This window comes from Rhipicephalus microplus, chromosome 10, assembly GCF_043290135.1.
Source record: "Rhipicephalus microplus isolate Deutch F79 chromosome 10, USDA_Rmic, whole genome shotgun sequence".
NCBI lineage: Eukaryota > Metazoa > Arthropoda > Arachnida > Ixodida > Ixodidae > Rhipicephalus > Rhipicephalus microplus.
The window spans coordinates 32803060-32826566 of record NC_134709.1 but is presented as its reverse complement, the minus strand read 5'-3'; the positions used below and the strand labels follow the sequence as shown (position 1 = coordinate 32826566).

General features: G+C 44.9%; 1 protein-coding gene across 1 annotated transcript in view; it reads left to right on the top strand.

The window, feature by feature from the left end:
* The window catches only part of LOC142774683 (uncharacterized), a 448513-nt gene extending 428877 nt beyond the window's left edge, over positions 1-19636 (top strand). Inside the window, exons 3-7 of the mRNA XM_075875389.1 lie at positions 8620-8720; positions 9649-9749; positions 12457-12657; positions 15535-15598; positions 19547-19636. Of these exons, the coding sequence (XP_075731504.1) occupies positions 8620-8720; positions 9649-9749; positions 12457-12657; positions 15535-15598; positions 19547-19566 (487 nt within the window). The 3' untranslated portion in view covers positions 19567-19636. The remainder of the gene's footprint in view (positions 1-8619; positions 8721-9648; positions 9750-12456; positions 12658-15534; positions 15599-19546) is intronic.
* Positions 19637-23507: the final 3871 nt, after the last annotated feature.

The window sequence follows — 23507 nt, the reverse complement described above, 5'->3', positions numbered from 1 at the left end:
TGCAGACCACATGAGCAAACCACAGTGTAGCTTTGCTACCAAGTAAAAAGAACTTGAGTGCATGACGGCCTCTGCATACTTCAAAAACATGGATCCTATCTCTTGGCTTGTTACGAAAGTGAAGGAAATGTGAGTTGGTGGTCGCTATTGCTTAAGATGATGAGCTCCGGGCATCTTCAAAATGCAGTTTTTCGCTACGTAAAGGTCTCGCCGTGTGGTTGTCCGGGAAAATTGTGCGAACCGCTGTGCGTCCACTCCGTTAGGCACTGCATAGCTCACCGCGGCGCGCGTACCGGTCGCCTCGGCGACTCTCCCAGCTCCCCCCCTCTTGAAAACTATCTTCGCCAGCACGCCGGAGACGCATAGGCGACACGCTTGCATCTGTGCCGGGAGGAGTGTAACTGTCGCTCGCGTGACATCTGCCGCTCGTTCTGTCGACTTGCCACCTTTTCTCCCCGCCGCCCCTCTTCTTCTTCAACTTGCTCGTCGCGCCATCTTTTGTTTCCGTTTCCTAGCCGTACGCGCTTTTTTCTCTTCTCACGTCTTCTTCGTACCTTTATTTCCTCTTTGCCGGTCCTTCGAGCCCGCTTCAGACAGTCCCGGCTATTAGTATATATTTCTGACTCCCCGCTCCGCGCTATGAGGCTTGCTGTCCTGCGTGCGCGCGCTTTGGGAGTCCGTGCGTCGCCTTCCGTCTTCGGCGGCGTTCATTCTTCAGCTGGAGACCGAGGACACGGCGTTGCGTATCTACTCCGCCGACGCTGTCGCGTGCGGCGCTGCGCGCTAGTGAGGACCGGGGGCCGCAAATAGAAGTTGGGGCGTGTTAACTACGCGCTCGGAGAATTATGGGCAACAGCGTGTCACTCGCAGTTGTGCGCCATTGTTAAACAGGGAGTTTGGTTTGTCGTTTACCTTTCTTTTATTTCTTTTATTGCTACGCTGGGCGCCTGCTCTCGCTTTTCCCCCGACGGAGTCGTCGCGGCAAGGAAAGCGTCGCGTGGTGAGACTCGCCGTAGTTTCGACGTTCGGGTGGGTGATGCGTCGGGAATGAAGTTGTGTTCGATTTCCGGTTCGATTCGGGTTGGGTGCATTGACTTCTCCTTTTCTTCCTCCTCTTCCTTTCCATCCCATCACCACCACAACCATAATCGTCATCATCATAATCATCTTCCCGGCTACGCCCACTACCCCGCCGCGGTTGGTCTAGTGGCTAAGGTACTCGGCTGCTGACCCGCAGGATGCGGGATCGAATCCCGGCTGCGGCGGCTGCATTTCCGATGGAGGCGGAAATGTCGTAGGCCCGTGTGCTCTGATTTGGGTGCACGTTAAAGAACCCCAGGTGGTCTAAATTTCCGGAGCCCTCCACTACGGCGTCTCTCATAATCATATGGTGGTGTTGGGACTTAAACCCCACATATCAATCAATCATCCGGCTACGCCCACTGCAGGGTGAAGTCCTGAGGTGTACGACTCCGCGGGGCGCTCCCTCTTCTGGACATTCAGTCCAAACCCGACTTCGGCATCGTAGGTCCTCTGGACTGTTCATAGCTGAGCCCCAGCGTCGGTTCTGTTAAACTGATAGCCCATTGTCGACTTGTTCCGTGCCTCGTAACGAGGGGTGACGCCAGAGCATATGGTTTAGCCCTTGCCCATTTCTTGTTCTTTTGTTCGACTGATACGTCCTTGACACCCGTTAGTTCCTCCCCCTATACTGCAACAGCAAAGTAGTCGTAAACCATTGACTGTACCGAAGATGAGTGCACGTGCCAGGTCGCTACAAATCTGCGTGGCTGTAACGCACATCGCAGCGACCGATCACGTCACGCACGTATTCCGGTGTTGAACTGCCTCGCCTTGTGTACTACACAACGTCGTCACACTATCGCTCTGTACGTAAGAGCGGACCCACTCGAAACTCGAGCACGCACTCTTCGACACGTCGAGTGCGTGTAGCTGTCACTCGCCGTGTCCCTTTTCTCTCTCAAGCATCGGTGGACACAAAACGAAACAAGCGCGAATGTGAACGCCGCAGGTAATCGACCCCCGTGACGCGAAAATGGCACCCGCAATTAAGGCGTGCCGGAAGCCCAGGCGAAACGCTGCACGGAAATTAAGAAGCCTTCTTCTCTCTCTCTCTCTCTCTCTCTCTCTCTCTGTTCGTGTACGAGAGAAGCCGTGGGGAGTGGGGCGAGAGACAGCGAGAGTAAGAAATCCGCGCCGCCTAGTTTCCAACTTTAGCCAGTTCCCAATGCAGTTGCGTGGACCCTTAAAACGCGGCAGGCAAGAAGAGATTGCGCGGTGCTACATATTTAAGGATATAACAATGCACTCCCGTCAGAGGTCCCGAGCACGGTGCTCTTTCCGTAGCAGCGCTTTTAAAGCGCGATCATTAGCACTGCATAAATACTCATGCACCGGTCGACTGTGCGCGAGAAGTTAGAACTGTTCTGATCTACGGCGTCCCTTGGTTGCCTCGTTATCTTGTTCTAGATGCTAATCTTCCTTGCGCAGTTTATCAGTCGCCACGACGCTTGGAGCGAGTTGGTTGGGCTCGCGTACTGTAGGGCCCGCCGCGAGTATAAAATTTACCCACCAACTATAACCGTTAATGAAGCTGGCATGCTGTTTCTCTGGTTTCTTTTGTTCTCCCCAACAACAGTAGATTAGACTCTCGCTTGAAGCAGTGTAGCGCTCTCAGCGCGCTAACTTTCACGACTGCATTTGCGCAGAACCAGTTCGCGTTTTTGAAATAGCTCCTGCGAGTTTGCTACCGCAGGTCGACTTAAGAAACACTTTGATGTCGCGCATAGCAGCGCTATTCTCTAAACGAACTCGTATTATGCAGCGCTGGAACAGCAGCTCGTTCTCCATCCACCTTCTTCGGTTTTCTTTTTCTTCGTCACAGACATCCATCAAGATCATTACATAGATGGCTCAGATATACTTCCTTCTTAGACATTTAAAGCATGACACGGGAGCGGTAAGCATCTCAGGTATACTAATGACGTGCAGTTCGCATATCACACTAACAGCAACAACAATAATGTGAAAGTAAGGCCACACACAGACGCGGCAGGCGCGACATATCGCACAGGCCGTGTTACGCGCAAGGGAGAGAAGATCGCCAGCAGAGGGCGCTCGCAAAGAGAAACGCCGGTTGCGTGTAAGAACTGATTTACCGCTTTCCTTCAGCGTTGCGTCCCGCGTAACTGGCCGAACAATGGCTCTCCCTTGTCCCGCTCGGTGTATTAGAGCGCGCGGGAGTCCTCCTCCGTACTGTACTACGGTAGCGACCGGTGCGTATACAGAAAGGCGATATTATATGCTTCGCGAGTCGTGACAGAAATGCCGGGCGCCTCCGCTTGGTGTCGCTCGCTACGTTAGGGCGGCGCTCTCGCCGTCGGCCATTACGCGCCACCGTGTACGTGGTACATGTACGGACGACTTAAAAGCGACGGTGTCGTTATTTATAGCGCAACGATGGTTGGACCTCCTAGCTGGCTGGAGAGATCGTTTTGAGGGATCATTACACGGCCGGTCTAGCGGCGCTAGTGGCCTACGTCCACGGTGAAAGTGTGGTCTTCGTAAGAGCTGTATTTTTTTTATTATTTGACATCCCCCGAAAGCGATGAGCCCTCCCTCTATAAACGGGTCGGCTTTGTTCGGATCGAGAAAGTACAGTTCCAGTAGATTACGCCAGCGTAGAACAAAGGCATCCCGTGACGACCCCTATGCACAGGAGCGAAAAAAAGATTAGCGCTGTGCTTGAAACGTTTGACGTTCTTGGTACGGAAGGGAGCGCCCTCCTGTGGACGATATAGTTGACGGGGAGGGCAGGGGGGTCGTTTCGTACGTTTGGGTTCTCAGGGATCAGTTAAAGTGTCACTGTCTGCGTGACATTTGGCCCGGCCTAAGCTAGTCCTTTGAGTCGACCTCGGAGAACACGATTTGTCTTCTGTTTCCACACGAACTCCGAGTCTATTAACGGCGCGGCGTGCCGCAGCCGAGTTGCCGCTATCACTAGTGGCTCCGGCTAAATGTGGCAGACTCGCTAGGATCTCTGCGCTTGTTTTGTTTTTTTCTTTTTTTGGAAACTGTTCACTCATATGAGATTGCGAATTATGCGTGTATATGCATATGACGGAAGATGGCTTTTGCTTTCCAGTCGTCATGGGCGATTCAATAAGAGAACATGTCGTTTATTCTATTCTATCTCTTCCTTCTTTTTTTTTTCGTTTCCTTTCTCTTTGTACTCTTCGATCACTGGGAGGGTGTGATGTTCCCATTTGGGTATTTGGGGCATGATGTCAAGTCCGCTTTTTTTCTTTTTATCGTACTTTATGTGCTAGGTTATACTAACAGTTATAATAATAATAATAATAATAATAATAATAATAATAATAATAATAATAATAATAATAATAATAATAATAATAAAATCAGGATTGGTGTACATGGGTTTGCGTATTTTCTTAAACTCTGCGTTTGGCATGTTTCGAGAACTGTTTCGAGAACCGTTTGGCATGTTTCGAGAATGCCCCCCCCCCCCCCTAAAAAAAAAAAAACGACCAGTGGGCGTTCTATCCGGTAGCGACTCCGTAGCTAACGACTGAAACAGAACAACAGTAACAATAAAAGAAGAAAGAAATAGCAATGCCTTGTTCTTTTTTTTACGGTCAGCCTACGAACCGTCGCAGAGCATCTCAAAAAAAAGGGGAGGGGGGGGGAGGGGTGTAGTGGTAGCTTTGCATACACAGCGTAGGCGATGCCGTGGAAACAAAGTCCATCCGAAACGCATTAAACCCTGACCCACGCGAGTCGACACGGCTCACGAAGGGGCGTTTAAAGAAAGAAGCCGGGCGATCGGGCGGCGAAAACAGAAGCACTCGGAAGACAAGTCGCTGCGACGGGGGAACCAAACAAATTGAGAGTACGAAAAGCAAAAGCGAGATAGTTGTAGTAGAGAGGAAAGTATACGAAACTTGAGATAGAAAAAAAAAAACCACGGAACGACCACTCTGAGAACAATGATCGCTTTTTCGCCGACCGGAGCCGAGCCGCACTTGCGATACCGCAGCTCTCCCGTTTCCGCTCAATCTTTTGCGGTTGCCCCTCGGAGGAGAACAGAGACATATCGGTCGTCTCCTGAACTCCGCTGTGTGTCTTCGTTACAGTTCGCTCGCTCCTCTTTGTTTTGTTTTGTACTTTAAGACATTGTCTTCGTAGGCTTCTCCTACCCACGTACAGGGGACACGCTATGAATATTTCTGGCCGTATTCAAATACCGTATACACTATAGCGTACTCCCACAGGCCTGTTTTTTATGTCGGCTAGCGTACACCCGACTAGCGTACTTCCATCTAGCCAGCTGCTTGTCCGTATCTATTATTGCAAGAATTAAGAAAGAAAACTTAGTAAATAAAAAAAACTTTTAGGGACACAATAGGATACGAACCCGGGTCTCCTGCGTGCCAGCCGAGTCGTCTACCACACTAAGCCACGCCGGCCTTGCTTAATGTGGTAGAATACATCAAGCCTGCCTAAAGCCAGTAAACTGGCTTTAGGCTGGCTTGATGTCGCGAAAGGAATCGCGTTAATATGAGTGATAAAGTGTTTAAGAACAGTCACAATTAGGTGTCACAGAAGGCGAATTGCGCAACGACTGGGCCGCGGAATACTCGGACCAGTTGTCTCGTCTTGTCGCCTGAAAAATCTTGGCTCATACCCACAAGGAAGAATCGGACACCTTGCACCTTACAACAAAAATTGAAATACAATGCTTGTTAAAAGAGCGATAAATCAGATGAGAACCACACTGTAAAAAATATCCGTGTTTTAACGTCGGAGCAGACCGTAGAAACTACAGAGTAACATCTGTTTCCTGAAAAATAGCGAGACTGGACGTTTAAAGCACAAACTGTGCTGCGGTTTATGGGAAACAGCAGGAGTTGCCGTAAAGCAGCAGTCGATGTTTCCGTTCTTTCGCTCCTTCCGTAAAACACCAGAAAAACGTATGTCTTCTGTACTTCAAGAACACGCTTCCGTGATTTGTGTGCACGGCGACATACTGGCTGAACTTTGACCATTCCCCCCGTTCGACAATGATACAGTGAACTAGAACAGAAAGTTAAGCGACAGCCATGGGCAATGCCTTGAGAGAGCTGTCGGCGACATACTGGCTGAACTTTGACCATTCCCCCCGTTCGACAATGATACAGTGAACTATAGAACAGAAAATTAAGCGATAGCCATGGACAATGCCTTGAGAGAGCTATCGTGGCGGGTGGCTAACGTATACATACAGCGGCAACGCTGCAGTCGCCGACTAAGATGAGGCGTCCCACAGTGTGTAAGGAATGCGCAGATTCGCATTGTACGCTCATGGAAAGTCAGAAAACGAAGACGGAAAGTGTGATAACTGGGCAGGCTTTGATGAGGAAATTAAGCTTAGAGCAACATTGGGTTCGAAGATAGACTAAGAAATACGAGAGAATGAGGAAGAGAAACTGTTCATTAACTCACAATGGAGAAAAAGAGCTGCATGCAGGATCACTGGAAAGTGCCAGTATGGATACATATATATATTCGGAGAGGCGGAGAAGGATAGCAGCGGTAAAAAAGAAAAAGAGAACGTTTCAGAGTTTTTACCGATTAAGGAAGAGGATAATTACAGCATTATGATACTTCACCGCAAGGGAAGCTAAATTTACTATTAGTAGCGAAGTCGGGTTGCCATAAAAAGTTATAAAGCGAGACGATATGGTGGGCCAGCCTTCGTTAGTGTGGTCACACTGACGAAGGCTGGCCCATCAGCCGAAACATTTGTAATTAGTAAAGGTGTTTCGGCGTACGTCGTGCTTTTTCGCTTCCGATATATATATATATATATATATATATATATATATATATATATATATATATATATATATATATATATATATATATATATATATATATATATATATATATATATATATATATATATATATATATATATATATATATATATATATATATATATCGTCGAAAGGCGCTGCACTTCGTTTTCAATCTTGCAAGATTGAAAGCGAACAGGTACTTGTACTGCGTCTATGAGACTTTATTGACAAAAGATAGTGAAAAAAAAACATACCCGTCCAAGAATCCCTGCATATATGTGAATCTTGATGGTGTGCATAATAGTTTACGTTTTTTTTTTTTTCGTCACATCGTGAGAATGCACGACACACAGAAGAAGAGACAGTGTACATGTTCTCCTATTTTCGTTCCTTTTTTTTTTCGTGCTTGCAAGCCTTGACTTGTTTAGTGAGAGCAATCCTATAATCGTAGCTGCGTTGTATAGTTGGCACACCAATTAACACGCAGTCAATGAAACACAGTAATGAAGTGTATTTTAAAAGGGTGCGGTTTGCTGTTTCTTTGTATGAACTCGTTGTTTTCACGCTGTTTCGCACCGTCAAGCCTACCATGCAAGCTCAAGCCCAATAATAAAATTTGGAAGGCTCGGGGAAACGTTTGTTCTTTTTATGAATTCATGAGTCTACTCGGTGAACACCGACGGCGACTTCACTTCGTCACCGAAGAATTCATCGGTTGTTGAATGGTTCTCACTACCTGCGACGAGAACATCGATTCTTCAGAACTATTTCCCTTTACACCACTTTTCCTGAATAACCGATAAATTTTTTGCACCACCATAGCTCTTCCCAACCACAACAGGCCAAAAGAAAAAAAAATGCGTTGATGGTCACACAAAATAACACGACTGCTGCGGTGTGTCCGGCCATCACTGCCCAATAGAATGGGTGCAAGATAGCATCGGTGCATCGTGGTGTCGGCTAGAATACAAAAACAAATTGTAGGCAGGCGCTAAAGTAGTCAGTTTGCCCCAAAGGGAGCGTCGCGAGTTCGATTAAAAGCCGCACCACCCGCCGGTGCCGTTTCAGCTGAGCGCCTCCCTTCGTAGCCTAAGAGGGCGCTACGAGCGTCGTGTACATCAGTCACGGCTGCATCTGCTCCCACAAAAACGCCGGATTGCCCCGGAACTTCTCTTCCTGCCTCCAAGATTCCTGTGCGCAAGGTCAGTAAAGCTGCTAAGACTCTTTTGCAACCAAAATCTTCGGGACTTAAAGCACAGAAGCGAAAAAAACCCCACAACGAGGACGCGCCCGGGGTACGTTCAAGGCTAGGCCTAACAAAGCACCCGCGCCGACCCAACACTGGCGCGGGCGCAACGCCGGCTACTAGTGACCCCAATGCCGAAGTGCCCATGATGCTGTCCGCGTTCGACATGGACACCACACCACCTTTGAGTGCAACAGACAAAGCACACGTGTTTTCCATGCCTGCACCGCTTGCAAGTCATACGTTCATTACTACAAAAATAGGTGTAGGAGACGACAGGGGCAGGAACTATCACTTGGCTGTGTGTAAACTTATTTTGCCATATTTGGCGGAATCTGAGTGACAGCCGTGAGGTACGATTGGTGCTCGCATTTTGCATGCAGGTTGTGTTGCATCTTGTTATTGATTTACGTGCTCAGGACCAAGTAGTGCTAGCAGTTCATTTGTTTGGTTCCTCACTTGTCAAGTTTTTTGGCGCACTCTTCACTTGTTCAGCTCAGTGGTCTCTGGCACCCTACGTGGTCAAGGCAGGCGGCTATTGTCAGAGCTCTCTCACCTTCCTGCGAAGTCCATCACCTGGCACACATCACAATCAGGTAGGCATTTATTTCACCGTTATCGATCATTACCTATCTTATAAACAGTTATAAGGTGCACTCGCATGCCACAGCTCATACGAGCTAGGCATGTAACATGTCTGTCGCTATTATAAGGTGAATAATGAAACACGTGTTTGCCATGCTTGCATCGCTCATACATACCTTATTACTAAATTAGGCACAGAAAACAGTAGGGGTAGCAACGGTAACATTACTGTGCGTAGGCATATTTCAGTGCATTTTGTGGATTTTTAGTGTCGGCTATGAGGTACGACCATAGTGCTCGCACGCTGTGTTGCACCTTTATTGAGTTGCGCATGCAGGAAGCAGTACAGTGAACAGTTTAATTCTTCGGAATTATATGAAGCATTGCTTGCACTCAGCAATAACGGCATTTTTCCTTTGTTAGTGTCACTTAATTGTATTATTGTGGTGAAGCCTGCTGTTGAGTTGCATCTTTGTAGTTTGAGGATGTCACAGGTCTGTTTGTGCACGCACTCATTAGTGATCTCCTCGGTGCCCATGCACATGGCTGTTATAAGGTGCACTTGTAAGCCGGATCAGCAGGAGTCTGCTGTCACGTACACACCAGGCGTGTACGTGTCTTTGTCGTCTTATCGAGCGCAGACAAAGCACTCGTGTTTTCCATGCCTGCATCGCTTGCAAGTCATACGTCCATTACTACAAAAATAGGTGTAGGAGACGACAGGGGCAGCAACTGTCACTTGGCTGTGTGTAAACTTATTTTGCCGTACTTGGCGGAATTTGAGTGACAGCCGTGAGGTACGATTGGTGCTCGCATTTTGCATGCAGGTTGTGTTGCATCTTGTTATTGATTTACGTGCTCAGGACCAAGTAGTGCTAGCAGTTCATTTGTTTGGTTCCTCACTTGTCAAGTTTTTTGGCGCACTCTTCACTTGTTCAGCTCAGTGGTCTCTGGCACCCTACGTGGTCAAGGCAGGCGGCTATTGTCAGAGCTCTCTCACCTTCCTGCGAAGTCCATCACCTGGCACACATCACAATCAGGTAGGCATTTATTTCACCGTTATCGATCATTACCTATCTTATAAACAGTTATAAGGTGCACTCGCATGCCACAGCTCATACGAGCTAGGCATGTAACATGTCTGTCGCTATTATAAGGTGAATAATGAAACACGTGTTTGCCATGCTTGCATCGCTCATACATACCTTATTACTAAATTAGGCACAGAAAACAGTAGGGGTAGCAACGGTAACATTACTGTGCGTAGGCATATTTCAGTGCATTTTGTGGATTTTTAGTGTCGGCTATGAGGTACGACCATAGTGCTCGCACGCTGTGTTGCACCTTTATTGAGTTGCGCATGCAGGAAGCAGTACAGTGAACAGTTTAATTCTTCGGAATTATATGAAGCATTGCTTGCACTCAGCAATAACGGCATTTTTCCTTTGTTAGTGTCACTTAATTGTATTATTGTGGTGAAGCCTGCTGTTGAGTTGCATCTTTGTAGTTTGAGGATGTCACAGGTCAGTTTGTGCACGCACTCATTAGTGATCTCCTCGGTGCCCATGCACATGGCTGTTATAAGGTGCACTTGTAAGCCGGATCAGCAGGAGTCTGCTGTCACGTACACACCAGGCGTGTACGTGTCTTTGTCGTCTTATCGAGCGCAGACAAAGCACTCGTGTTTTCCATGCCTGCATCGCTTGCAAGTCATACGTCCATTACTACAAAAATAGGTGTAGGAGACGACAGGGGCAGCAACTGTCACTTGGCTGTGTGTAAACTTATTTTGCCGTACTTGGCGGAATTTGAGTGACAGCCGTGAGGTACGATTGGCGCTCGCATTTCGCATGCATGTTCTGTTGTGTCTATTGATTTGCGTGCTCAGCAGTTCATTTCTTTGGAATTGCACGACACATTGCTTACACCCGACAACATTGCGAATTTGCACGTCACTTAGCCATACTACTGCTTAACTGCAGCTAATCCAGCATGGGAGTCCTTGTGTGTACCCAAGAAGTTGGTGTATGGCAACAGAATCAAGCGATCGCATATGCGAAGTTTTGGGTGCCCTATCTTGAAGCCACCCATTTCCATCTCTTGCGCGTACTACTGGCAGGCTACGGTGCAATTCATACTTGGTATCAACTGTTTGATTAGTCAATATATCACAAAAAGCTTTAAGTAATTGTTTAAAGTAATTATGTTTCAAGCTAAAATTTTAAAGTAATTGTATTCAATATTGGACCTGGCTGCACTTGAGAGGCTGAAGCTGCTTTCACATATGTGCAAGATATGAACATCTGTTGTCAACATTAGCGATATAATGGATAGCATTACTTAAGTTGTGAACATGTGTAATGTTGGAGCATATGCTAAGCTCACTTTTGACTGCACATTCAGGAATAGCCTTTTAAGAGACCCAAGTTGCGCAAGTATGGGTGCAGTTTTCTGTAGAATTTGTGCAGTTAATGTTACAGTCTCCGTCATTATTTCTTTTCCTTGCGCCGCCTGCTTCAACTTAGTTTAAACATTTGTAGCAGGTCAAGAATATTTATATTCACTGTGCTCTTATATAGAGGACTGCTTAAAAAGCATTGGCTAATGTTCATATGAAATTGAACATAACCTGACATGCTAACCAGATATTGGAATGATTCTACTATTGTAGACTGTAAGGTATTATTACCATTGTAGCAGTGTTTTTATTATAAAATTGGGCGGTCTGAAAAAGTGCACAAGCCAGTGAATGTAATTTAGCAAAATAAGTGCTCTACCTTCATTGCAGCCATAACATCAATGAAGAATGCCCACTTGCCGGCATTGCGCACAGACATTTTCAACATTGACCGACTACTTCGAGCACTACCACTATCACAGCAGTGTGTTGGGCGGTGCCCTTTGCCCTTGTGAGCCTTGTGGAGCTTTGTTTAAAAACTATCAGAGCCTAAGAAGTCACGTCTTCAGACATCACAAGAAGCGATGCAGCAAACAGACTGATGATGCGTTTGTCTGCTCTGTGTTGTCATGCGGGGCGAGTGTGCCTACTCGCACGGAGCTTCTTGGTCACATAGCTGCCCATCTGGAGAGTGGAATTGATGCTGTTATGTGTCCTTTTGTGGGTTGTGGTAGTGTGCTGAGGTCAGCAGGTTCCTTCAGAACACATGTTTCAAGGTATCACCGGGGCAAAACTGCAACACAGTGCACGGAAGTACCTGAAATTGAATCCAGTTCAGATCAAGAGCACAGTAGCACACCCCCTGCTGATGTTGGAGATAACTGTGAAAGGGAGTCTGGTTGTGACAGCGATTTGCCGCTGAACCCCTTTTTTTTTTTATAGTGATGTCATAATCGTGGAGTGCACGCCATTTTCCTGCTCATATGCTTTGGTGTTTACAAAAACAAAAGGAGCCTTTTTTATTTTGCAAACAAAATCTGTTGCAATCAATGCTCTATCTCGTCCACTTCTTTTTTTCTTGTCTATGTGGTTTACGTCCCTACCTTTCTTCAGCCTGAACCTACTAGCCAACAACATGTTCTAGTAAGCTGGTGCAGTAGTTTCAGGGTGGTATTCCCCACCAGTCTGTTTTTTGTCTTCTTTTTTTGGCGTGTCACAGCTGTTGCACTCAATTGTAGGGTGGTAATATAGTTCTACATTTCAATCAGTTTTCACTTTAATATCTCTACAGATGAATTCATCTATTATCAAGTAACTGTTATTTACTTTGATTTTTGGAATAATTGCAGGAAATCTTCCAGGAGAGGATGGCGGCCTGTGCGCCTGCATTATTTCAGATGATGGAGGAGGCGCCGACGAAACATACTATGGAACTGGTGGTGCGCGTGAGAGACGAAGGACAAAGAGAAAAAGCAGTCCAGGTAGCTGTGCTACCATTCCTCTGCGCGCATTTTAAGGAAGACAAGAACTACCTTTACCAAGTATTTGAAGTAAGTTTCACTTTGTTGCATTATGTTAGTACAAAACTGGACAGTAACATCTTTTCAGAAAGTGATGTATTGGTTTGTTGAGAACAGCTTTAGGTTCTAGATTTTATAGAATACAGTCGATCCCGGGTATATCAAACTATGATATATCGAATTATTGGCTATATCAAAAAGTTGAGAGATCCCCTTGAATTTCCCATGCAAAAATACGGGACTGCTGTACACATCTATCGAACTCACGCACAGCAGAACATCCGCTAAATTGAACTCTGAGCCACGCTAAAGCCCACAAATTGCATTTTTCCTAACAAATAATGATCATTTATAGCCACAATTCGACAAGTTCCGATCCCTTTTCGCGTGCAAGTGACTAAAAGGGGGTGCTGAAAAGTGAAACATTGAAACTCCATCTTGCTGATCTAGCTCGTTGCACAGCACTTGTGAGTGCACCGGTATGCTTGATGTGCGATCTGCAGGTTTTAACGTGGGGGCATGGTGATGACCGAGGGCACCAAAACGAAGTGGAATGACTTAAGGAAGTTTAGTGATCTCATTGCGATGTTCGCATTCAATCGTGTATGATGGCATGTGGGACTGAAAAGCGTGGCCTTCGAGATGTGCAACTTCATGAGGTATTTTGGTGCTTCCGGTTTTAGAACGCTCATTTCGGAGGCTACGCTTTTTTCTAGCTTTCCGCACCAAAGCAACAGCTGTCGGTTACAAAATGACAAAGCCACAAGTGACATCGCTATCACCAACATGCTGACGGTGGGAGCTTGCTCGTTTGTGGGCAGCATCGCCTTTTGTGGCTTGTGGACCTGTGTACTTCTCGCCTCGTTACTGATAAATCATCATTTGGAAGTCGGCGCTACACATTGATACGCTCGTAGCGATAAAAATCATGGCTGGTGCTAGGAGCGACCTCAAGTAAAGCACAGTCGTGAACTGTTTCTTTGCGGGCTTTGTGCCAGGTGACGACTTTGAGTGCGTCATGACTGCTGTCAAGGGCGTACAATGCCTCAGTAAATTCTATGCCTTGTTAGTGTTTTCGGGCACCATCTCGGACAGCGAGCGGCTTCATTGGAGCAGAAGACGACGTCGCTGGTTCTGACTGCATGGATGCCGAGATGATGCCCAATGTTGACGGTGCCGTGGAATTATTGCTTTCGCCACCAACGCTCTACGGAGCTTACATTGGCATTCAGTGCCACTCAGCGCTGTTGTGGCCGAATGAGCTGAATTTGCTTACTTGGAAGGGTCCAGTGATATTGAGGACAACTGAAACTTGGTGGCACGCAAAAAGAGAGAAAAGTTTACAGACTATTTTCAAGTGAAATGAAGTGCGATAACTTGCAAAAGTAGATGTTCAGGCCTTGTTCTTTATCATATTGTGAGAGAATCATTCTTTAAGTGCTTGTTAGGATTTCAAAAAACTGTTTTTAGGTCTGAGATGCTCTAATTTATGCCTTAAATACACATATTTTGTGTTTCGACTCATCGATATATTGAACTACATATATCGCGATCCCCTTCGAGTTCAATATATCTGGGATCGACTGAATGCTGTGCAGGTTTTTAGCACAAAACAATAGCTTTTTCAGTTGAATTTTGTGAAAAAAGCTGCTTTTGTATAAAGGCAAATTAAACTTTGACTGCTGAAATCAGTTTTCTTCTAATTTCACAATTTCTGAACTTTGAGCAGACTTAACTTTTTTACACTTCTTAATCGATGTATTTTCTTCCCATAAAGAACAAGTGCAATGCTACCGTATGAGAATTTAGTGACCGCTGCAGCAAAATTTTTTGACAGAACAAATATGCTAAACATCCAAAAATACCTAATTCATGAATTGCTGGACACAAGTTAAAAGGAGGATAGTGTAGCTTTGCATATCTTTTGCCTTTGTGCTTCATTTTAAGGTAATTTTGGTGGCTTTGTACAGCAGCATTATTCATTAAAATTACACCGGAACACGCGCTTTGTCACAAGTATCAGCATTTGAAGATAGTGTAAAAAAAAGGCAATTTTCAATTTTTTTGTGGAACTTACTTTGGTTATCCGCATTGTGTCGTAGTCACAAAAATGTTCTGAAAAAAAAATACACTGCCCTTGAGCCAACAGTTAGTGCGGGCAGGTGCCATTGTTTCATCAGAGCCACTAGGATAGGGAGTGAAGTCCCCAAGCATCCGACTATAAAGTTCACAGAGTGAATGAGAAGGAACGTAGCGCTGTGAAAAGTGAGACTTCATGCAACAAAAACTGTGTTGGGGCATGGTGCACGCATGGTGAACCACAGTGCACAAACTTGGTTTACTAGCCTTTTTCAGGCTCAATGGGAAAAAAAGTGTTTGTGTGCAATCAGAGTGCTCCACATGCACAAAGCATTAGTTTTTTGCAATGCACTGCAGAACAATGTTTCTCGTCACTTTGGCTGTAGTGCCTCATTACGACGCAGTGAGGAGGGCACTAAGAATGGGAATAGGCCAGAGTTGTTGCAAGATGTTGCTCACTTTGTCCCTTGCTGTCGCACATGCAAAATAATTTTAAGCAATACTATCACCACTAACATTGATATATTGACCTGCAATCATTCAGAGTTGTCTATGATGTTGCTGTAATCCAAAGAGAAAAATGAATCAAAATGTGAGCAGGTTTTTTTGCGTGCTCGCTATCCATTCTACTTTGCTCTAAAATTGTTCCAAGTTTCAAGGCTCCTAGGTAGGTAATTTGTACTTGGTGCACACAGCCTGCAATAGACCAGGAACCATGGTGGAAAACGGAATTGCAGGGATCGCATCTCTGATTTATATATTGGAATGGCCGCAACTGTACATATCTCTTTGTGCTTTTGTGTACATGGGATATTTTTGCTCATCCAGGAGGGAACAAGCATCACTGAAAAGCTTGCCGAGTTGCCATCAACGCCTACAATCATTGCACTGGGTGAGTTCCCTTGTCGATATCATTATGTGTTGATTGTTGTGCGAGGAGGTCAAGTAAATTGATGACATTTTACAACATGAGTGTGAGCCTAACTCCAGCTACAAGGTGCAGTAGATACTTATACACTTAAATAACAGATGTTGTCGGAGGAGAAGAGTGGAAGATGAGGGCAGACCTGCAACTGGGTTTTATTCAGTACACTCATGCAGGGAACCTGCGTTCATTCTGATAGTCTGAGTGAAGTATCACAGACACAATCATTGCTTTTGTTCATTAGGAAAAAAGCCTAGGCAAGCTCAAGTGCCATTGGGTCACAACTGCATCTCAATTCTTGTCTTTGCCAGTAAAGTCTGCCATGGTTTACTAAAAGTAAACAATTCGTATGCATTTAAGTTGGGCAGGTGAGAACCTTGTCTGGTCTTTATCAAGGGCTGGTGTTCCCTACATCATTCATTTATACATTGACCTGTATGACCAATGTTAACATTCCTCCATGTCTGAGTGACTTCGTTATCCTACTTGACGAGCGCACGTCGAACTCAGTGGGGTGGCACTTAGTGCAATCTTGCACACCTCATAGAGGCAATGCGGGGTCTTAGCATTTACCTTGAACGGCACAGAAGAGTAACCTTCACCCACAAACTAGCTCACCAGACAAAATGCTGTGCTTTAATATTAACCCAACTTTAACATCAGATCATACATTCTGAACATATTTACCACGAGCATGTGAAGACTTATTTTATGATTGTGCGTATTCGAAGACTGAAAAAGGCCATTGCACATTTTTTCAAAGGAAGCCTTGGAAAAATTTTGGGAGCGTACAAACCACTAGTAGGGTGTGTAAAATTGCACTAAGTGCCACACCTTTTAGTTTGTTAGTTGCTTATCAAACCAGGAGGAATGTTTACATCAATCAAACAGGCCAATATATATATGAACGGCGCAGGGAACACAAGTTGTTGATTCCTGACAAGGGTCTTATCTGCCTCTGACTTCAGTGAAAGTCCATTGATTACTTGTCAGAAACTATGACAGCCATTACTGGCAAGAATGAAATTCGGAGATGCAGCCTTGACCAATTGGCTCCTAAGCTTGCTGAGGTCTTCTTTTTTTTTTTCAGGAGGAAAATGATTGGGCCAGCGTATTTGGCTCAGATTGTACAAGAATTAATGCAAGTCTATGATGCATAGATGAGGAATTTGCAGACTGTAGCGTGTAACCATACGTGTTCTAAATGAAGCCCATTGACGAGTCTGTACCCATCCTTGTGCTCTTCTCATATGTTTCATTTGAACCACACCTTGATAACCTTAAAGGGCTCCAACACGAAAAAGGGCAGCAGGTGCGAAGGTGGCCAGAAGTCTCGCACAAGTGTGCACACAAAGATAATGAAGTTGGCCCAGAAGCTGCGTTTCAATCAGTGAAAGTGTGAGCATGAATCATACACATTTTCTGATGATATCCGGTTATTAGAGCTGAATATTATCTTGATTGTGGCTTTGCATTTTCAATTTAATTTGTTTGTAAGTATTATGAGCCTGGCGTTTTCTTTTTTTTTGTCCTTCGGAGTGTAGTCAAAATATACTGCTATTATTTCACAAGAGCCAGCACATGAAAATGCACTCTCAATTGAGATTTCTATATACTGTGAATTGTGCCAAGGACATATAGTATGTTGTGAAAAGAGAAAAATGGAAGGTTTGGCCTTAATTTTATCCTAGTTATCAATCTCACTGATGCTTCGTTAAAGAACCCCAGGTGGTCGAAATTTCCGGAGCCCTCCACTACAGCGTTTCTCATAACCATATGTGGTTTTAGGACATTAAACCCCATATATCTATCTAATCTCACTGATGCTTATGTTAAACAGGGTTTGGAAATTCATTCATCTAAACCAAGGGCATACACAGAACTTTTTAGGGGGAGGGGGCCCTTTTTGATCTGAACCAGAGGTCTGGGCAGGCAAATGGTAATTTTGCGCTAAGTATTTCATGGAGAAAAAAGTTTGGGGGGAAGGAGGGGAGAGGCACGGGCCCGGTGTGCCACCGCCTGGCTACGAATAAGTGTAGTGTATATTCACATGATGTTTCTTAGTTCAGGTCAAGCTCTTTCAGTTTTTTTACAGGATCCTCAACCCCCCCCCCCTCCCACCTCAGCATAGTGAAAAAAAACATTCTGTGATCAATAAACAGTGCTTAAAAAATTTCACTAAAGCTGCTGCTTGGGCGAGTTGGTTCATGATTAAAATATGTGCCGTCTTTTTTTGCGCTGGTAAATCTATATTAAGAAAGTTCAGCCATAATTTGTAGCTATATGTGGCACATAGAGCTTAACAGCAGAATGCAAAGTTGAAAATCAGTATAGGTATTCACCCGTGCATTCTGCTATACAATAGCAACAAATATTTCTGAAAATGTAACTGCTCATTCTGAGCATGATCAGAGCCAGTGGGAAACTTCTCAGGAGCGCCGGGCAGGCCCTATACATCCTGTGCATTTTTGCTGATTTTAGGTAGTTTTCTCAGTGACTAAAAGGGATATTCATATAATCCATACATCATTTTCTTCCAAACTTTTTGCTCTTTTAACTTCATAATATAGAATTTTTGTGAATTTTTTACCACTAGAGCTTGACTTTTGAGTTAATTGGCATCTATGAAAATTTGTAACACAATAACGGTAAAGTGCATAGCTTCTATTTTGCTTCAGTAGCTGTATACAAAAAAAATAATCAACTGGTTATCTTAAAATACATGGGAAATAATGGTAGCTAAGTAATAAAAAACTGTTTTGAGATATGGAATAAAGTTCAAAAACAGGTGAAAAGTGATCGCACTGTCAGAAACACTGTTCAATTATTTTGTTTAGTAGTTACAAGCTTGGTAATCACTGCCAAAGTCAATTTTTCGCCGTGGAGCCTCTCGCAATGCTTGTCTTGTTTTTTTTTTTTTGTGAGATGTCATTCAGCTCTATCTGCAACGTATCGTCAAGTGTGGTCAACGATTTCCAGCAAATTCATTGTAGTTTGGCCAAGCTTCAATCCTATCTCAGAATAGAGGCTCGTGTGATACTACCATTATTAAATGCAAAAAAAATATTCAATGTCGCCATTTCTAGGACTCTCACCCTAAACAAAGAAAGGAAAGATTCTGTGACTCAATTCCCATTAACTCAACACTTACACTGAGTCGTTCTCACACATTGTTATTCAGTTGCATCAGAAATATTAGTCCATGTCCATTAGAGCATACCCGTTGTCCCCATGTATATACGTGATTCACCTCGAAAGATGCTGAAAAGGCTGGGAGGTTTAACAATAAAGAGCTTGCTGGTTCAGCACCTCAGTACGTCACAGGGATTTATTCACATTAACAAGAAAACTGTACGGGCTTCAACGAAATTTACACTTCCTCAGAACCTTCTTTACCCCCAGCATCTAAGGTTATCGACAAGCACGGCAAATGCAAGGTGTAATGATGCTAGGAGCTGAAAGTGTTCCAACCTATGTATTCTGAAGGCGGATTGTGAATACAAAGGTGCACAGTGTCTTCGGACTGCTTTAGAAGTTACCCGACAATCTTCTATACACAGCTGACTCTAGACAAGCATTTTGACTTTTGTACGTCAGAAAATTAGGCCGTAAGCATAGAGCGAATGCAAGGGGCTTGCACTAGAGTGTGTTTTCACTGGCTACTTCCTTTTGGAAAAACTGGTTTTGAGCCACCAAAAATGCTGTTTATGAAAAGCACGAATGTGGATGCACAAAGGGACACCCCTCCCCAAATTGCAAAGAAAACAAAGCGATTTTTTTTTTCACATTTTGCTCTACCACGTGCCCCTACTTTTTGTATCAAGGGCCATATACATACACAGAGAAGGCATTATAAAGTGTGTGTAAGTTGCTTCTTGCATTCATTTGATCACTTGTTTTTCACATTCTTTTCAGGCATAAACATGCTGAAGTGATGAAGAATGGTGATGTAGCAAGCTACAGCACATGTATTATATGTAAATAAATTCATCTGTGTTTTGTTAATGTTGCATTATTATTTATTTGGTATGCAGCAGCAGGGGTGGTTTACACACACACAGTACATAAAGACTGCATTAGTGTAGGTTGAAACAGTACATAAAATTGGACATAAAACTCAATCATGAGAATCTACAGGCAGCCACATAAACATTCCATTCCATCCCGTAAAACATCGGCTTTTCGACAGTACTGGTCAACAAAAGCTTGTGTTAGTTTTTCACAAATTAAGTTACTACCAAAACTAAGTTTATTTTATGCTCAGTGAAACAACTCTTTCCTTCAAGGCAAAGAAACTACACAAAACCTTAGTCAAGCACAGAAAAGCCATTAAACGAAACCAGGTGTTTTACTGAAGCTTCTGTTTTCATTAATAATAACGGAATAATTTACAGCCAGACTGCTCTACAGCGATCTCCGTTTATTCCTCCTCTAAATACAGCAAATTCTGTATTCCTACAAACAGAGTCATGATGTGTTTGAGATAACAGATTTGCTGTGTTTGGGATAACAGATTTGCTGTGTTTGGAATAACAGATCTGCTGTGTTTGGAATAACAGATTTGCTGTGTTTGGGTTAACAGATTTGCTGTGTTTGGGTTGACAGATTTGCTGTGTTTGGGTTGACAGATTTGCTGTGTTTGGGTTAACAGATTTGCTGTGTTTGAAATAACAGATCTGCTGTGTTCAGGAATACAGATATGATGTGAAAGAGAATACGGAAAAATGTATAACAGAGACTTCGTGATACGGAGCCTGCTGTTACTCATTTACAGAATGCCTCCGGCAACGATTTACCAGCAGCTTTTGCTGTGTACCGAGACATTTTTTTTTACAGTGCATTTGCGAAAGGTTGATCTTGTCCACCTATAAACTGTGGCGCATACCCGCTGCGGAGGATTGTGAGGATTACGGGGATGACAAAAGCTTTTGGCGTGATTCATCATCGTGGACAGCCAAAGCACACGCACCCCCCTCCCCCCCCCCCCCCCCAAAAAAAAAAACAATGTTCCTTGCAAGTGTGCAACGGGTACACGCGTCTTCGAAAAATGACGAAGAATGGCATAGTCTCTGCCTACTACACATTCATTCATTCATGGCGAAACGGGTACCCTGCAAGTGTGCTTGCAGCAGCTACCCAAAGAGTGTTAAAAAAAGGGGGAGGGGTGCGTGGGGGGGGGGGGGCTGTAAAGGGCTGCTCTTCCAGCTTTCGCTCTAACGGTGCTGCGCGTTTTACTTCATTGGGAACCGTCAATTGCTTTTCGATTAATCGATAGCGCAGCTTATGCCTTTCGTTGCTTATGGCCATGGTTCTCACGTCCTTATTTACTTGCACTGTCGGTTATTTTCTCCAATTTATGGCCTGAGAGTGCTGTTATATATGTAGTGTTGAAGCCGAAAGTTGCCGCTGAATGTTTCAGTTTAGCTCCCATGCACGGGTGTTATAAAATAACGTCAACCAGTCGCATGCCGTGAAAACTGTCGGGCAGCGCTTCTGCAATGATTATTGTGATGATAATGACTTTCAGTGCAAAACGTAATAATAATAGCACCGGCTTAGCTCGGCTATGCCGGGACACGTATAGCGTGATCTATACGAACGGAACGAACGAACTATGGACGGACGGACGAACCAGGTATGGATGAACGGGTGAACGAAGAACTGATTGACGCATGGATATATTAACCACGTACATATGGACAGGTGAACCAAAGACGGACGGACGGACGAGGCATGGGGGACGGACGGTCTAGTCACGTCACTGCTCCTCGCGCTTGCTCAAAACTGCCCACCGTAAGACACGCGAAACGGCTGAACCTCGGTCAGTATAGCTTACGCTACAAAAATTGACGTTCTAGTCGTCAAAATCATCATCATCATCATCATCATTTTATATCGTGTCGTTCTTATTCACTCCCTCCTATGCTGAAGTGACCTACTGGAGACCTACTACCACTACTACTACTACTACTACTACTACTACTACTACTACTACTACTACTACTACTACACGTTGACGACAGCGATGGCGGCACTGTGTAGATTAAGACATCTTCGCTGCAGAAAAAAAAAGTATAGGCATCTGCAGTGCTGTACGGTACCGAAATGCGACGAAGAGGGGTCTGCCCGCGGTACAGCGCGCACCGCTGCGTTCGTCGAAATACCCGTTAAAGATTCGACGTTGGCCTTCTTTTTCCGGCCGCTCTTTCCATTTCCTTCGCGGCCTTAGCTGTCCGCGCCGTCGTTTCATTCTGTTCTTCTTCGCCGCCGTAACAACCCGCAATCATCGGAGCGAGGCGCGACCAGATGCAACCGTGGAGTTCGTCTCCTTTTTTTTTTTTCTTTCTTTTTTGAGCCTTGTCTCCTTTTTTTTTTTCTTTCTTTCTTTTTTGAGCCCTTCGAGCGCACTTGCTTGTTTTAAACGTCACCGATTTTCGGGAGTGAGTTTATAGTTTGTTGCGTCTACGCTGGAGATACGGAAGGAGCATTTGTTGTCCTTAAAGCTTTTCTGGTTTCTTTTTTCTGTCTTTATCTTCAATCGCCGTGCCCGTACCACGGAAGACTGGTAAAATAGCCTGCTCTTTCTTTCTTTCTTTCTTTCTTTCTTTCTTTCTTTCTTTCTTTCTTTCTTTCTTTCTTTTGAGTCTTCATCTATGCGCGTCTTTCGATCTCTTGCGTTCATCTTGCACTTCGGGTTTGGAAACTGGATTGCCTTAAAAAAAAGAGACGGCACTGTTCATGGTGTGTGTGTGTGTGTGTGTGTGTGTGTGTGTGTGTGTGTGTGTGTGTGTGTGTGTGTGTGTGTGTGTGTGTGTGTGTTTATGTGTGTGTCTGTCTGTCGTTCTGCTGTTTTTATACCTACCACCGTTTACCGTTACGATCTTGCCGAACGTTTAGGCTTATTCGTGCCTTTGAGGGGCGAAGCCCCTTATGGTCTAGGGAAGTCCATCCCTGCGGCATAGGTAGCACCGCATATCCGCAGACAGACAGATAGACAGACAGACAGACGGACGGACGGACGGACGGACGGACGGACGGAGAGATGGATGGATGGATGGATGGATGGATGGATGGATGGATGGATGGATGGATGGATGGATGGATGGATGGATGGATGGATGGATAGACGGATGAATGGACGGACGAGCAAATGGACGGACGCTTCGCCCCACTCATCACCAATCACTCCGTGTATATGCGGTGATTTTTTCATGGTTCGATGCTACTTCATTTTGTTCTTGTACTTGTCCTCATTCTCGTTGGTGTTCTCGTCGGAAAGCCCTCTTATGCGTGCACTTAGCTGTGGTACAGCTCTTGCCGTTATCTGCGTTTTCGATTGCCTCTGCCTGTACGTTGGTTCCTCTCTCCTACCAACGTACAAGCCGTAGCTAAACGCCTCCAAATGATCGGAGTCAAGTAGCACGAAAATTTTGAGAGAGAGACAGAGGAAACCTTGTCTGCTGGGTTTCGCTTTCGCCACGCATCGATTGTAAACGTGTATAACGCTGTGACCAACGTTACATGAATCTATATAGTAACGTTGGCTGCGACTGCCTTCTCTCGGCGTTGTGGCGAGAGAGAGTTAATATCAACAAGATAGCGAATCGCGCGTGGGGGCGTGGCTTGGATTTCGCGCAGAGGCGCTCCTTGGGAGCGGAAGGGTTGCCGGCAGACACGAAATACGGAGAGCATACAGGATGTATTGATAGAAGAGCGCGGACAATGTATACATATACAGGGGGCGCCTGCATAGATGGGTCTGTTGAATGGCGCTTTTGCAAAGCAAACGTGAAGTGAGGACCCTCTTTTTTCCGTTGTCCTCATCCTCTTCCGCTGTCTCTTTTTCTTTCTTTATGCTCCGAGAGAATGGGACTTG